Consider the following 16,514-nt stretch of genomic DNA (forward strand, 5'->3'; position numbering starts at 1 on the left):
TAACATTTCTAATTGAGAGCCACTCTCACAGCCTATCTCCAGGTGGAAGATTTGCCTTCTGCCAAGGTGTACGATTGAGTCATGCTTGATGTGAGGCCTATGGGAATGCCGGTGTCATTTAACACATGTCTGACCCTGACCGCCCTGCATTGCTAACTCCTCCACCTCCCCCCGAGCCCCTTAGCTTGCCTGCTCCCCCATCTCTGCTTCAGGGATGTATTTTCCTGGTGGAAAGATGTGGAATCATGATCTCTGCAAAAAACTCAGGGTAACCGCCTGGAAATGCCATGGTTCTGTTCAAAAGTCAGAAACAAAGACATCTTAATATTGTTACTGAAAGAAAAAAATGTAATGCCAGGACTTGAAGGCCTGGGCCAAAACAGTGGTTAGTTGTAGGGGTGGAGGGGAGAGTATGGAACAGACCTGAGTGGTTCAGTGCAGGCCGTGTGGAATTGGCAGAAATCTTAAAGGTGCTCGGATTTGGTTCTATTGGCATTTATGGCCTAACCAACCTCTCTGGAGCAGGTGGGTGTGGTCACGTCTGGTCTTTCCAGGTGTGATTGTTACAAGGCCTTCAGCCTTGTTTCCCTGCCGGGCACCCTTGGGGTCTGTCTGTCTCTGCTCCACAAGCCTCCCTTTGGGTAGTTTTCTGGGTGGTCAGCCTGTCACATTCCATCAGCTTTTCTCAGCTACCTGAGTTCTGGTTCCCTTTCCTACCAGCCTTTCCCTCTGAACATTTTCCAGTATGTCATTAATTCTCTTGACGGGACCAAGAGCCCTAATTGGGATTTTACCTCTTTTCCTGCTTCCTGAGTAGTTTTTCCATGACCACTGTGCAAGATTTAGCAGCCTTGTTAGGATACTGGCCTCATCTGCTAAAACTCCCAGATCTTTGTCACACTGTCTTATTATGTCACCATCATCACTATTCCTATTTGTGTAAATTTTTTAAATGTCTAGATGCAGGAATACTGCACTGGCATGACTTGATAGCATTGGCTTTATTAGACTTTACAGCTACTAATTTATAAGCTCTTAATTGCATGCAGGAGTTGAATGTTTCAGAGGAAATCTTGACCCTGGAAGATGTGACTATTGTAACACCTCTTATTTTCAGATAGCTGAAATACAAAGGTCATCTTTTTTGAAGTGTTCTAAGTCATAATTGGGTTAAGAATAGGGGCCCTTCCTCCCCCTATCCTTTCCTATCTTCCTTTGACAAGACGTTGTTCAGATCCAGCTGCATTCTTGCACTGAGTTAGTGCCCTTAAAGGGACACTGCCTAGGTGGCCTCTGTGGCCGTGGAGCTGTGCTCGGGCAGCACTGTCCAGCACAGGAGCCACTCAGCGTACGTGACTGTTGAGTGCTTGAAATGTGGCTAGTGTTGCCAAGGAACTGAATTTTAATTTTAATTGATTTTAATTTTTTTATTTAATTAGCCTCATGTATCTAGTGGCTACTCTATTGGACGGTGCAGCCATAGAGTTCAGTTGAGAAAATTAGACTTGCCTTCAGGGGAAAAAAAAACTACAATGATTTATTACTTAAGTGCCAGAATAAACGATCCGTCTGAAGGAAGGTTTGGAGACAGGCACCAGGCCTCCCACACTGTGGGGTCATTTCTGACCTCAGTGCTGAGCTCCGGTTTCTGACTTCCAACGGCCGTTTGGACATCTCTGCCTGCACACTGGGAAGAGAACCTCAGATCAAGAAACTCACATTCTTTCATTCCACTTAGCCTCAGACCAGTTTTCTTTCTTTTCTACCGTCTAATAGCATCAGCCCCTGTTACCACTGACACTGGAAGCTTGAGCCCATGCCTTCTCCTTTGCTGTGCAGAGCCAGTCTGTCACCAAGCCATGCTGTTCCCCCCTACCCCCCAGGAGTAGCTTGGGAACTTGTCCCGGTCCTCCATCCCCAGAGCCCTGCGCTCATCTGCCAGTACCCAGGCCATGTGGTGAGTGACCCTGTCATCCTCTGTCTGAACTCACCTCCCTGTGGGCTTGTCACTCCCCTGCTGCATGTGCCTGCCCTGCACAGCTCAGAGACTGAAGCCAGGCCTGGGCAACTCTCCTCTCCCTGCTTCCCTGCACGCTGACTTCCTCTACGTTTTGAGGTGCCTCATGCTGCTTCCTGTGCCTGGAGGGTGGTTTTCCTCATTCTTAAAGGCCTGGCTCAAAGGTCTGCTCACCTGAGGCTTTCCCCAGCTGTCAGGCCTATTTCCTTCTCCCCACCCTTCGTGTGAACCCTAATTCCTTCCTCTGGCTTCTGCGGAATACCATCCACCGCTGTTAGCCCAGCATGTCCTGCTATGTCATCTGGTAATGACTCGTTAGTATGTCATTCTCCTGATGCATAGAAAGTAAATTCCTGTGGGCTGGAACTTTGTCTTATGGATTCCATATTCCTTGTATTGTTTTCAGTCAGTGAGCAGTTTTGGCTGGCCGCGTGGACAGGAGCAGCTATAGAGGTTGAGCAGTGCTGGGCGGGCAGGTGCAGAGAGGAAGGGAATCCGTCCCATGAAGAGCACAGGAAGCTGGGGAATAAGGCAGGTGCGGTGAGCCATTAGAGCTGTGCTGGGGAGCTTCCATTTGACCCTTTGTCCATGGAGCAAGGAAAAAGAGACATTTTAGAATTGGACTAGAAAGGTGACAGGTGAATTAGGAGAAAGAGAAGCTGCCACACTTCAGCACTGACCCAGAGATGGCTCGTAAGAGGTGCTCTAGCTTTTGGAAGAAGGAACAATTGGGGTATTCTAGTTGGTGTGGGACGATCCTGCTGTTCGTGATTGACGGGGCTGTGGGATGAGGAGGGAAGGAGGTGAATTCAGAGTTGTTTTAAAGTCAGATTTAAGTTTCACATCTGTTCCCTAATTTCATTTTTCCCACAATTAAAAAAAAATTCATACACATCATCAGGTATCCTAAATTTTCAGAAGTTGTCTCCATTTCAAATATTGACTGTACTTACAGGCCATTGGCTTCCATACTTCTTAAAAATTATGCAGCCATTGTGCTTACACTGAGCAGGTTATCAAGTTCTGTTAATTCTGCCTTTAAAATGCCACTTCTTTTTATATGATAGAAAACACTACAGTCTTTACATGTCACTGATGTCTCTTCCTTGTATTGAAACATTGTCCTAATACATAGGGAAATCTCAACTTCATAAAGAGATACATTAAACTCCAGTTATGGCATGGGGTTCTCCAAACATGTATTTGTTCTCCACAGCTATTTAACAGATTAGCCCCAAAGTTAGCACCTTAAAGCAACAAACATTATCTCACAGCTTCTGTGGGTCAAGAAATCAGTAATGGCTTAGCCGAGCAGTTCTGACACATGCCTTGCAGAGTAACTAGCATATGTGTAGCAGGCAAAGAACGACCTTCTATTAGTTCACAGTCAAGATGTTAGCCAAGGCTGCTATCATCTGAGGGCTTGACTGGGGGCCAGAAGACCCCCTTCTGAGATGGTTCCTATGCAGGGCTGTTACCAGGAAGCCTCAGCTGGCTTCCTGCAGAGTGGATGAGCTGAGAGAGAGGAGGAAGCCTCAGTACCTTTTATGTCCAATCTTCAGTTATGCACTGTTACCTCCTCCATATTCTGTTTCTTGGAAAGAAGTCACTAAGTCCAACCCCCACTGTGGGAAGGAAATGAAGACCCACCTCTTGCAGAGAGGAATTTCAAGAATTTGTGGACAGATTTTAAAACCACACAATGTAATTTCTGGCAGTTAGTCACCTTGAGCATTAAAATTACGATTTTGCTCTGGAGGGCCCATTCCTCTACTTCTCCCCATTTGTTAACATTTCCATTTGGCTTAGTAAAAGAATCTAGTAGAGGTTGAGAAATGTAGGTTGTGCAGAATCCTATGTTTCTGCAGCTTTTTTTTCCCTGAAACTGATATCCTTGGAACTTCCATTTGTTGAGAATATTCAGATGGGCTGGCTGGCAATGGTGAGCAACAGCTACAGTGGCTAGTCCCCCAGGCTGGGGCTGTTTGCTGTCTGCAGGATATTCAGAGCTTGAGCTGCATGTGTAGCTCTGGGATTGGGCTTATTTTCCATCCTGTGTCTTTGTTCTCAGCACACATATCTTACGCCTTGTTCCACCCTCTGTTATAGTTGTGTTATCGGTATATGTATATCTAACCTTCCTGATTGATTGTATGCCCCTGAACAGCAGAGAATCATGCATGTGGTTTCATTTTGTGCTCTTCCTTTTTGCTAGCACATGCCTTGAACATGTTTGTCACTCAGCACATTTTTGTTGAATATATAATTAGTTGGTCAAAGTGAAGAACTTTGAGGGAAATAAAAGTTAGGAGAGGTAGCAACAGTATAAGGGAAATCCACTTAGCAAAGAGGGAAAAGGGTAGGAATTGGAGTAGAAAAGGCAGAGATAGGGAAGACAGGATAGAGCACAAACGAGTCGAAAGAATGAGATAAGGTCAGGGGAGGAAAGGACATTGTAGAATATCGGAAAAAATGTCTGGAGCAAGATCTTGTAGTTGGGGCAAGATCAGGTAGGAATGGGAAGGTTAACAATACTTACTGTGTAGCAGGCACAGTGTGGGCACTGCCATATGTTAGCTTATTTTGAAAAGCAACAGAAGTTAATTGACATCCGTAAAACTTATAAATTTCAGTGGTCCAAAAAATATCAGTCATCTCTTTTAATCCAGAGAGTGTTTACTTCAAGCCTGCAGGTATTATGGATAATAACTAGATCTAAATACATAAACAGGGAAAAATGACCAAGATGTGCAAGTCCCTGACTTAGGACTTCCTTGTCCACATGGGCGGCTGGTGTATGTGAGTCACAGGAACACTGTTGCCCAACCCAGATACCACCTTTGCTGCGTCAGTTACCTTCTCAAGACAGAATCATAGAAGAAAAGGTAAATTCTAGTATCGTATCCTGTTTTGAGTTGGAACTTGAGATTTATTTTACCATGGAAATAAGTTTGATAGAATTAATATTTATGTTATTAAGGCTTTGTGAGCAGACATGAGAATCTGGTAACCACTTATACATAGTTTGTATGAGCAGGCTGCTGAGCTGCGGACAGCTATCTTACAAATAAGTATTCAGAATTCCACCTGTTTGTATAAGCTGAGACTGTCTCTATGCCACTCATTTATGACTTGGGCACCTTGTTTTATGTCCTGCTGGAAAAATTAGAAAAATAAGTGGAAAAGAACAACTCTTATCAGTGCATAGATTTTTCCCTGTTATGCAATCACAGTGCACAACAATAGATTAATAGTAACAGGAAGAGACACTGAAAGTCATGAGAATACCTGTGGTTATTGGCCTTGCCTCTTCCCCACCTTTGCTTTTTCTGCATTGTAGTCCATCTCTGAATACTATTTTCATTGTCATAAGCCACCTTAGGTAAATATTTAATTCCACTGGAGTAATAACCAGGCACCAAATGTCATGTGTAGATTTTATGAAAGGAATAAAATGCTTCAGAAAGTACAGTTGCTCAGCATGGGGCCCAATGCATCTGATAAGTTAGTCACACACTTAGTCATGTGTTTCCTTACAGAATGAGGGTGGCTGCTTATCTGTAGGCAACCTTGTTATTCAGAGGAAACAAAGATAAGTTTTTACTGTATATCTGAAAGCCATGTGTAAAAACTATTTTTATAGGGCAACATTCTCTTTCCTGCTCCCCTGCCCCTTGACTTCAGAGAAAAGTGAAATTTCCTGCAGCCGCTGCTTGTAAATAGTAAGCGCTCAATAAAAGCCCTCTCCCCCTTTCATCTCCCAGCTGTGGCCTACTTATTTACCTAAGAGAAGCCTTTTCACATCTTCCAAATATACAGCTCTTTATCTTTGTGAGTTGGCTAAAATATAACATGTACGTTTGCTTTTCTTACAATAAAAGGAGGTTTATTTATTTTAGAGTTACAGAAGCCTGGCTTCCTAAGCCTGTGATTTTAAGTTTTCTTCTTTTCTTTTGTATTTTCTGAAATTTCTACAAAAATTTAGTTTCCAAACAAAAATACTTAATGATTCAAAAGGAAAAAAATGCAGATACACAGTAAGAAATTATCCATTATCCAGAGATACTATTAACATCATCCTTTCTGGGGCTTCCCCGTGTGTGTGTGTGTGTGTGTGTGTGTGATAATTATTTAAAATGAGATTATATTGTATGGGCTCTATATTATTGTATATTGTAATTGCTAAAGCAGTCTTCAGTTTTCAGTGAGGCAATTCAAATGAATTTTGGTTTCGCAGTGCATATAAAAATTATTTTTTATTTTAAAAAATTACTGTAGCCTTATTAACTGCAATACCATTAGTCTAAAAAAAACTTAAGTATCTTAATTAAATACTTTATTGCTAAAAAATGCTAACCACATCTGAGCTTTCAGTGAGTCAAACTTTGCTGGTTGAGGGTCTCACCTGTATGTTGATGGCTACTCACTGATCAAGGTGGTAGTTACTGAAGGTTGGGGTGTCTGGCAATTTCTTTTTTAAAATAAGACAACAATGAAGTTTGTCACATTGATTGACTTTTCCTTTCATGAACGATTTTTCTGTAGCATGTGATTCTGTTTGATAGCATTTTATCCACAGTAGGACTTCTTTTAAAATTGGAGTCCATCCTCTCAAATCCTGCCACTGCTTTAATCAACTAAGTCTGTGTAGTGCTTTAGAACCTCTGTTGTGATTTCAACCATCTTCCCAGCATCTTCACCAGGAATAGATTGCATCTCAACAGGCCACTTTCTTTGCTCATCTGTAAGAGACAGTTCTTCATCTGTTCAAGTCTCATTGTGAGATGCAGCAGTTCAGTCACTTTTTCAGGCTCCGCTTGTAATTCTCATTCTCTTGCTGTTTCCACCACATCTGCGGTCACTTCCTCCACTGAAGTCTTGAGCTCCTCACAGTCACCTATGAGGATTGGAATCAACTTCCTTCAAACTCTTGTTCACATTGATATTTTGACCTTCCCATGAATCATAAATGTTTTAAATGACAGGTAGAATGGTGGTGAATCCTTTTCAGAAGGTTTTCAATTTAGTTTTCCAAGATCCACAGCAGCTATAGCCATATGAAATGTGTTTCTTAAATAATAAAATTTGGAAGTCAAAATGACACCTAGATCGATGGGCTGCAGAATGGGTGTTGTGTGAGCACGCAAGAAAACAACATTAATCTCATACGTCTCCATCAGAGCTCCTGGGTGACCAAGCACATGTCAAAGAACAGAAATCTTTTGAAGGGAATCTTTTTCTGAGAGTAGGTCTCAACAGTGGGCTTAAAATACTCAGTAAACCATCTTGTAAATGGATGTGTGGTCATCCAGGCTTTGTTGTTCCATTTCTAGAGCACAGACAGAGTAGACTTAACATGATTTTTTAGGGCCCTAGGGTTTCTGGAATGGCAAATGACGAGCCCCTAATTAAGTCAGCCTTTCCTTAGAAACTGTGAAGCCAGGCATTGACTTCTCTCTAGCTATGGAAGTCCTGCATGGTGGCATCTTTCAACAAGAAGGCTGTTTTGTCTACATGGCAAACTTTTTGTTTAATCACTTTCATTAATTATCTTAGCTAGATCTTCTGGATAACTTTCTGTAAATTCTCCATCAGCCTTTGCTGGTTTACCTTGTACTTTTCTGTTACGGAGATAGCATCTTTCTTAAACTTCAGGAGCCAACATCTGCCAGTTTCCTACTTTTTTGTGCAGCTTGCTTACCACCTTTCAGCCTTCATAGAACTGAAAAAAGTCAGGGCCTTGCGGTGGATTAGGACAGAAACCACTAAAACTTCTCCATATCAGCAATAAGGCTGTTTTTTGTTCTTATTTTCTTATCACTCCCTGGAATAACACTTTTAATTTCCTAAAGAACTTTTTCCTTTGCATTCACAGCTTGGCCAGTTGGTGAAAGGCGCCTAGCTTCTGGCCTGTCTTGACTTTCAACTCCTCACTAAGCTGAATCGTTTCTAGCTTTTGATTTAAAATGAGAGATGTGTCCTTTCGCCTAAACACTTAGAGGCCACTGTAGGGTTAATAACATCTCATTTCAGTATTGTGTCTCAGGGAATAAGGCCAAAGGAGAGGGAGAGAGATGGGGGAACAGCCATCATTCAATGAGGCACTTAGAACACATACAAAATTTATTAAGTTCACTGTCTGGTGTTTGTGTGGTTCATGGTGCCCCAAAACAATTAATGATAGTAACATCAAAGATGACTGATCACAGGTCATAAAAAATACAATAATAATGAAAAAATTTGAAATATTGTGAGAATTACCAAAATGTGACACAGAAATGCTCAGTGAGCAAATGCTGTTGGAAAAATGGTGCCAATATGCCTGCTTGATGTAGGGTTGCCACGAACCTTCAGTTTGTAAAGAACACAGTATCTGAAGGGAAGCACAATAAAATGAGGTATGCCTGTACAAGTCTGTTTCCAGCTCACTGTTCAGGCAAGGCCAGCCGGTGATGGTGGGGGATGCTCTATTCGTGTTTTCCCCTTTTTGGCCTTCAGGATTGTCTCCATTGAGCAGCAGGATGGGGAAGAGTATTGGGGATGGTGAGTGGGACGTTCTTGTGGTCCTGGTCTGGAAAACGCATACATTGCTCCTGTCCACATTCCATTGGCCAGAATGTTGTCACATGACAGCACCTGACCACAAGGAATGCTGGGAAATGTCTAATTTTTTAGTCCAAGTGGAAAAGGGAAAGGGCTTCTTGACCAACTTGCTCATCTCTAATTCAATTGTATGAACTGTTTTGAAACTTTTTTTTAACCCAATAATTTATTTTGAACCTGTTTCTCTATGTGAAATCTGGTCACCTCCATGTCTGTCCTGTGTGAAGCCCCTACTATCTCTTAGCAGATGTCTTTCTAACTGGTCTCCCTGCCATGATTTCCCACAACAGTCAAAGTGGTCTTTTAAAAACTTACATCAAATGTTGCCGCTCCCCTGCTTGACACTGTCCAGAGATGGTTGGAATAATGCCCGCTTTCCTTGGAGGCTGGTCTCTGACCCTCCTGAGCCACTCCTCTTGCCTCTGGCCTGTCCCTGTCATCCCAGACTTGCAGACCTACCTTTCTTCCCTCCAGGCCTGGGGGCTGGCCGCCATTCCCGCATGGGAGTCCCCACCGCCATTGTCACCTCTTGTCTCCTTCAGGTTCTAGCTCAGATGTCTCCTTTCCATGGAGGCCTCTTCCCACCACTAGTCAGAAATACAGTATCTCCCTCCATCTACCTAGTTGCTCTTATTAGACTGTAATACGGTTGTCAAAGCACTTACCACCATCAGAAATTACCTTGTTTGTTTGCATTATTGATTTATATTCCGTCTTTCTCCCTTCTAGATTGTGGATTCCATCTTGCTCTCATCTGTACCCCCAGAAAAGTGCCTGGCACATTGTCGATACCTAATAAATGCTATGAGATGAATGAAGGTCATTAACAGATCTCACGTATTTTTAATGACAATATTGTAGCCCATTGCATGGAATGCCGTGAATATTTATCCTTTTGAGAGATTTTTCCTTTAAATTGGTGACTATCCTTTTAGCTAGTGTTTTGTGTGTTTTGTGCACATACCTGTGTTTAAGATAGATTCCTAGATGAGAATGTTTCGTGAAAGGGGGTGTGTGCAAAAGTTTATGTTGTTTGTTACTATTGCCATTTGCCCTCCGGGTGCCTGCTCTGCTCCCTGTGTAGTGAGTGCCCGGGTACGGTACACTCTCCATAACACTGGAGGGAGGGGCGGAGTGGGGCATCTTATCTGTGTTGCTGTATCCTTAGATCTGAGAACAAGTGTTCATGCTTACGAAATGAAAAAGGAATTTCCTTAACAATTCTAGTTATCCCGTCACTTAAATTTATTTGTATTCACATACATGGTCTCTAATTTTAAGGCATATAAAAAAGCATATGGAAAGTAGGTCTGCTCAGTGTTTAGAGCGTTCACTCACCTAACATTAACATAAACCTAAGGGAACCCGGGATTTTAGCAGCTGATCCTGTTCCTTAGAATCCAAACACGCTTCGGTTGAGGCCCCACTGAGTTTGTGGAAGGTCCAGGACTCTGCCCTGGATTTTTGAGAATTCCTGGTCTGTGAGACAAAGAGGTGGTTGCTCACCGGAGTTCTTGTCTCCTGCTCTGTGACTTATGACCAACTGTACCTTGGTTTCCATCCTAGACACGGTCCCTTCTTTACCTCTTGCGGGTCAGTCACAAGTGAAAGACCAGGAGTGGGAACAGAAGTGCTTCTCTCCTGGGTTGGCGGTGGAAGCAGTTACTGCTTAGCAGACCCCCTTACTCCTCCTCAGAGGTCCTTTCCCCTTGGCGCTGCCAGACCAGAGTTCCCTGTTAGCCAGCACCGAGGACGCACGCACCCAGAAACTAGCACTTCTCTTTAACAGTATCCACCCTCCGTGCATTCGGAGCATTTGTCCTTGAGGGGATGGGCAAAGATCTGGGATGGGAGAGGCAGGGAGACAGAAAAAATGAGCTCCTCTCCAGCTGTTCCCTGTCCTCATTTCTTCTTTTGAATGATTCCTCGTGTCCTCTCAGGTAATAAAGTCTTAACCCCTTAGCCTGACAGAGAAGGATTTTGCCTTAACCTGTGATTCTCAGGTCGTAGGCTGTGGGCTGTAAGCTTTTTCCACATGAAACCTGAATTCTGCACAGGTGTGTTGCCAAATTCTGACCCATATGTAAAAAATTCTTCCACGGTGGCGTTCCTTGAGCTGAGTAAAGAAGTTTAAGAAGTCAGACTATTGATGACAGTGCACAGCCTGCAGTGAGGAACAGAAAAGAGCCTTAGCCTAGACAACGCTGGGGCTGAGAAAAATCCTTGAGGGCCGGTGGGTGAGGTGAACGTGTGTGAGAGAGGCCAGGCCAGTCAACTGCTGAAAGGAACCACGGGAAGAGCATCTAACCTGGGGGCTTAGGTGCTGGGAGACGCTGTTACATTGAGGTAGGGCTGTGCTTTAATTACTCTGACTGGCCTTACTCTTTTCACGAAGGTGGCCAAACACACTAAAATCCCACCGGACTTGAATGCAGGCTTCATGGGAGAGGGATCATAAGCACACCCAAGCTGAGCGACCTCTTCAGCGTCTTTGTGTCCTCCACTGTGTTTGAGTGTGGGTGTCCGTGTGCACGGTAGACGGCGGAAGGGATGGTTGAATGGTTGGAGGAGCCCCCGCATGGGTCCCGATTGCATGCCTGCATCCCTGTGGCTAGTTGACAAAGGTTCAACCTCCCAGTCTCTCCGTGTGGAATTCCACCCTGTCTTTACATAACCCACAGTCATTGAGATTTTCTTTCTCTTATGTGGGTCTTGACTGTCATAGCACTTCTGGCTTGCCCTCATGTCCCCAAGGCCTCTATCCCTTGTACTTCTCTCCCTCTCCTTGGATAACTTCATTCAGACCTCTAACTGCAGCTCCCAGCTCTATACACTGTTAACTCCCAAGTCTCAACCCAGACGTCTCTCCCATTTATCTATGTAGTCATCTATTTTTCCACCTGGTTATTTCACAGGCACCTTAAACTCCACTTAATCCTTTATTCTGATTTATGTTAATACTTAGTGACCCAAACTGAAAACTTGAGAGTCATCCTGGACTTGGGCCTGCCACCTCCTGAGCCATCTCATCTGTCCTGTATGTCTTAGCCCTTTACTTATCTTCAACTGCCCTTTACATGATGCTGTCACAAGTCCTGTGCTGTTGGTCTGCTGTCACTCTCAGAAGACCCTGAGCCTGTATTTCAAGGCCAAGCTCAGTGCCCTGTGCATATGAACTGCCTAGAAAATACTGGAAAGAATGAACATACAGAATGGGTGGATCAATGAATGACTAATTTCTGAGATGGTTTAAGGTACTTTCCATTTAGGGTGATGCTTTTAATTTCTTTGTAGTGGAACTTAGAAATTACTTTTGCTTCTCAGAATTTTGAGGAACTATTTCACCACATTACATTTCTTTTTATTGCAGCCCACACCCACAAATACAGACACTTCACTAGAGGAATCACTTTTTACATTTATGGTACTTGGTTGCATTTAGGCATTTATCTGGATGGTTTCATATGTGTTGTGTGGTTTATCTTCTTGGTACTACTGGGAAGTATTTCCTTTCAATGGCAGAAATAATGGATCAGCACAACCTAGTTTAAATTAAACTTGTGCTTAAGTAAGCTGGATGCTGTACGTTTTTAGGGTCATAGAATTTTAGAGCTGGATTATTGCTTTTGAACTTGCATGTGAGGAAAAATTGTCTATGCTTGAATGGATTTCTGTATCCCGATACTGAACTGATGAGAAGTCATTGATTTTGCATGTTAGATGAAAGTGATCTGATGATGGTCTGCTTATTAAACTTTTTTTCCCCCTCCAACAGGGAGAGTCGCGTATTCTCAGAGTGAAGGTTGTTTCTGGAATTGATCTCGCCAAAAAGGACATCTTTGGAGCCAGGTATGTTGCTTTGTGGCCTCCCTCCCTCTTCTGAAGAGTCTGGCAAGCACTCAAATTCAGGCATGCATCAGAATCACCTGGAGGCCTTCTTCAAACAAAGGTGGCTGGGCCCGATCTCCGGAGCTTCTGATTGAGCGGGTGATGCCAATGCGGCTGGTCCAGGGCCCAGGTTTTGTGCAGGACCTTGTATCGCAACAGTGGTTAGCCGTCTTGTTCTTCATGTGGGTTGATTTCACGAGGAAACTAGATTCTGACGTTTTGGGTTTTTAATTTAAACATTTGCATGCTGACTAGTAGATTGTGCTCTTAGGTCAAAAATGCCTGTGGCTCTCATTTACTCTTCTCAGTGAATTTTATAGTTTTGAAGAAAGAGGTTGGCTTTGGGAGATTGCAATGGTTTTTATTTCGATTGTTTTATCTAAAATCCTTCATAAAGAAATGAAATGGATTCAGCTGGTATTTCTCAGCGTGTTAAGAAGATGTGAAGTTAAAACTGATAGTGGGGTCAAACCTTAAAAAGCCGAGAAATCTGAGCCTTGAATTTTTACTTTTTATATGAAAAGAGGAGGAGGGTCATTTCTTAGGGATAGGGTAAAAAGGAATTACAGGTAATACCTCAAGATGTTCATCAGAAAGGTAAGTGTTGTGGCTCATGGACTCAGCCTACACCCTTCTCCCTGCCCGCCCCTCCTTCCCTCCCCACCTCCCTCAGGGGTCAGCTCTCTCTGAAGGGCCGTAGTTCTTTAAGGCCCTGTTTGCCGATGTCTGAGCTAATCTAGGAGCAGGCAACTGCGAAGGCAGCCAGGTTGGCATTTCACTCTAGAGTGGCACCGTTACCGTTTGTCACCTTTTTTATTTTGCCCAGTGACCTGCATCCTCCATGGCACCTTGGGCAGATCTGTTTGGATGCCCTCTGTCCCCATATGTTAGTACAAACCAAGGATAACTGTTTCCTCGGGACGGGCATGCCGGAGCCAGGAGGACCCCAGGCGACTCCGGCACCCCCTGAGTTGTGAGGTAGCCAGCACACACTGGGGTGTGCTGGATGAGAGCCTTCTCTGGGTCCTCCTCATCCCCAGGCCTGCATGTGCCCCCTCGCCCCAAGCCGGTCACTGAGTATTTCCTCCACCTCTGTCCTTGTTCTCTCATCACAGGAAGAGCTGGGGGGACCTGGAGCCCAGGTGTAGAGAGGAGAATGGGTGGGGGACGGGGGTCTGTGTTCATGAGCGGCATTTTCAGAACTGCAGAGAGGTAGAATCGGAGCCTTGGATGTGTTGAAAGGTTGGACTTATGGTCCCCGAGTTCCCTCCTCTTTGTCTCCAAGGGAGGCTGCCTGGGTCACCCGGCCTGAGGTGGGTGAGGGCTGGTAGTTGCGGGGTAATGGCAGGGGCCGGGTGTGGTAGTCAGGGTGGTGGTGACTGGAGGGGTGGGCTCCTTGCCCCTCAGAGGACTGGAGTTGGTGGGGCCCTGGCCCCCGGGCCTCCCTCTCAGGTGGAGTGGCCAGGTCACTGTTCAGAGGCCGGCACCTGAAATGCCCTTCTTTTCTGCTCTCTCTGTCTGAGTCCTGCGTCCAGAATACAAGATTGTTTTCCACCTTCCTTCCAGCAAAGTCTAACTTTATTAAAAGGCCCTTTGATCAGAGAAGAGCTGATCATTAGCTGAGGCTGCCCTTCCACATTTGAACAGTTGGTCTGTGTGGAAAATGGCAGGAGGAGAGAAGGGTGGTTTCTCCTGGACTGTACCTTCAGGTCGGAGGACAGTCATATAATCTCCCATCTAAGTAAGGACGCTTTTGTCTGGAACAAATGTTAAATCAAATGGAATGTGAGGGCATACGAATGGAGATTCTGATTATGGTCACCTAACGTCAAAGACATCCAATCTTTATGATCCATATATATTATGGAAAAAACACTACGTGATTTTTTTAAGGTTTTTTTTTTTTAAAGCAGAGCAAAATAAAACCTCTTACAAAGTAGACCATGTGTAACTGCCAACAAAACATCAAAAGAGAAGTAAAGCTACGTTAGAAACATGGCCTATGTAGGGTGCCCACTTCTTCCACTTTGGAAATGGGTCGGTCACTATTCTTCATGAGGTAAAGCGTGCGGTGGATCAAGAAGACGGTTACCTGGGAAGTTCCCCTTGCACCTGGCCTGGACGGCTGCGCCTCAGTGTGTGCGGATGGCCTGTGGCATTAGCCCTCTGGAGGGACACACCAAGATCCCACCCTGCTCTGGCGTGGTTTTGCTAAGGCCATGGACCTAAAGTAGGTAACTCTGACTTGCATGCTTTGATCTGCATTTGCCTGTGGAGTAAAGCCCCAGGCTCCTGTTAGGGTGGAGGACTGAGCCCCCCTGTGAGGGGGCGTGCCAAGCCCTGGGGTCTGGTTTGCCTCCCACACTAGCTGCACCCCTGGGCGCTGCCTGCAGCAGACGCTCTCCCTGCACACAGCACACCCTCTCTGCAGCCCCCTGTCTAGAGGCTGCACCCCTGCCATAGCCTCACCAGAATCCTGGGGCCTCCTGCTCCTTGCCCTCTCACTCGCCCAGCCCAGAGTCATCAGCTCTGGAGCACAGGGGCCGCCTCCCAGTCCCCAGCCCATCACCTCGTTTCTCTGATGGGAGAAGTACCGGATAGAGCTGTCATTGTAACTGTTTCTCCCAAACCAGGTATTTAGCTTCATATGGCTAGAATTATATACATATTTTTGTTCTTCCTGCCTTACACAGTACCTAGCACACAGTACATTCTCAAGAGAGATTTACTGATAGACTGGATGTACCGGGTCCCAGTGATCACCGTGCCTCCTTTCTTCCCCTTCAGCGTTCTCCCGCTGTGCCATAGAGGGTGCTGCCTCTTGCCTTTGCTTAGTTCCCCTCTGTGTCTGCGCACATCCTTTCTGGCACTGCTTGCTCATCCATCCCTCCAGGCCCAGTTCAGGGGGGCAACCCTTGTGCCGAGCTCCTCACCCCTTCCCCCAGCCCTGCACAGGAGGACAAACAGCTCTTGTCCCCTGTCAGGTTATGCAAGATTCTCCCCCCAGCCCCTGTCTCAGCAGCATTGTTAAAGTCCGAGGCTATGGTCCTGTCTTCTGCTGTTTGTAAGCCCAGAGTTCTCGGCACATGGCAATTGCCCGGTAAATGGACTTGAACTCCATGAGTGGAATTTAATTATGGTATGTTGTGGCACAGGGCTGCCAGCCTGGAGGAAGTGGCACATCTTTCTAATTCTCACAGATGCGCTATTAATTTGATCAGACATCTCCCTCACCCTCACCTTGCCAACAGGGGAGGTGATTTTGCAATTCCTACAAAGGCTCCCTGTGGACCAGCAAAGGAGGCCTGCGTAGGCCCTGGGTGAGGGGAGCGTGAGGTGGGGTCAGGTGGAGCCAGCACGAAGGCTGGTGTCAGAGAAGAATCTCAGGGAACCATGGAAAGGCAGGCAGGGAAGGTTTCTGTGTGCTGCTGGTGTTTGTGTAACATTACTACTTCAAAGCCCACAGAAGGAACGTGTCTTGTGATGGTGGAACCGGAAACTTCTACTTAGGGGTGCATGAGGCCAAGCTGGGGCTGTGAGGGGAGGTCAAAACCCTGTCCCAGCCCCTGAGCGTTAAGGTCAGGATGGAGCCAGGGACCCAAGTCACAGGCCAGGGAGCATACAGGCGCTTGTATTGGATGGCAGCAGACCAAGTTCTTAGAATTTCGAGTGAGTATCATAGAGTGATTAGATTTACAATAGGTGTACTTTGCTAATAAGTAAAATCTTAGTTTGTTTTTAACTTAGAATATCTTCAAGTGTCAAAGTGTATTCTTTAAGTAAACTTTTATTTCAAGACATTACCTTGTCCTGAGCTTAAGCACAATGGCATAGGGTCATTTTAATATAAGTCTTAGATTCCCCTCTTTTCCCCCTTAATTATGATTTGAGGCTTCACTTGAGGTTACTTAGAATGCATTTGAGACTGTAATGCTGCTCCTTAAAATGGAGCAATTTTGCTAAGACACAGCAATTCTAGAACTTCAAGCTTTGTACAGAAGATTGC

At 45.0% G+C, this 16,514-nt stretch overlaps 1 protein-coding gene across 3 annotated transcripts in view; it reads left to right on the top strand.

Annotated features, from left to right (window-relative positions):
- Nucleotides 1-16,514, top strand: part of NEDD4L (NEDD4 like E3 ubiquitin protein ligase) — a 308,396-nt gene that overhangs the window by 85,519 nt on the left and 206,363 nt on the right. For all 3 annotated transcript variants that reach the window (XM_073213140.1, XM_073213141.1, XM_073213142.1), the window contains exon 2: nucleotides 12,396-12,469. In XM_073213140.1, the coding sequence (XP_073069241.1) occupies nucleotides 12,396-12,469 (74 nt within the window). The remainder of the gene's footprint in view (nucleotides 1-12,395; nucleotides 12,470-16,514) is intronic.

The sequence above is a fragment of the Manis javanica genome, chromosome 9 (genome assembly GCF_040802235.1).
Source record: "Manis javanica isolate MJ-LG chromosome 9, MJ_LKY, whole genome shotgun sequence".
NCBI lineage: Eukaryota > Metazoa > Chordata > Mammalia > Pholidota > Manidae > Manis > Manis javanica.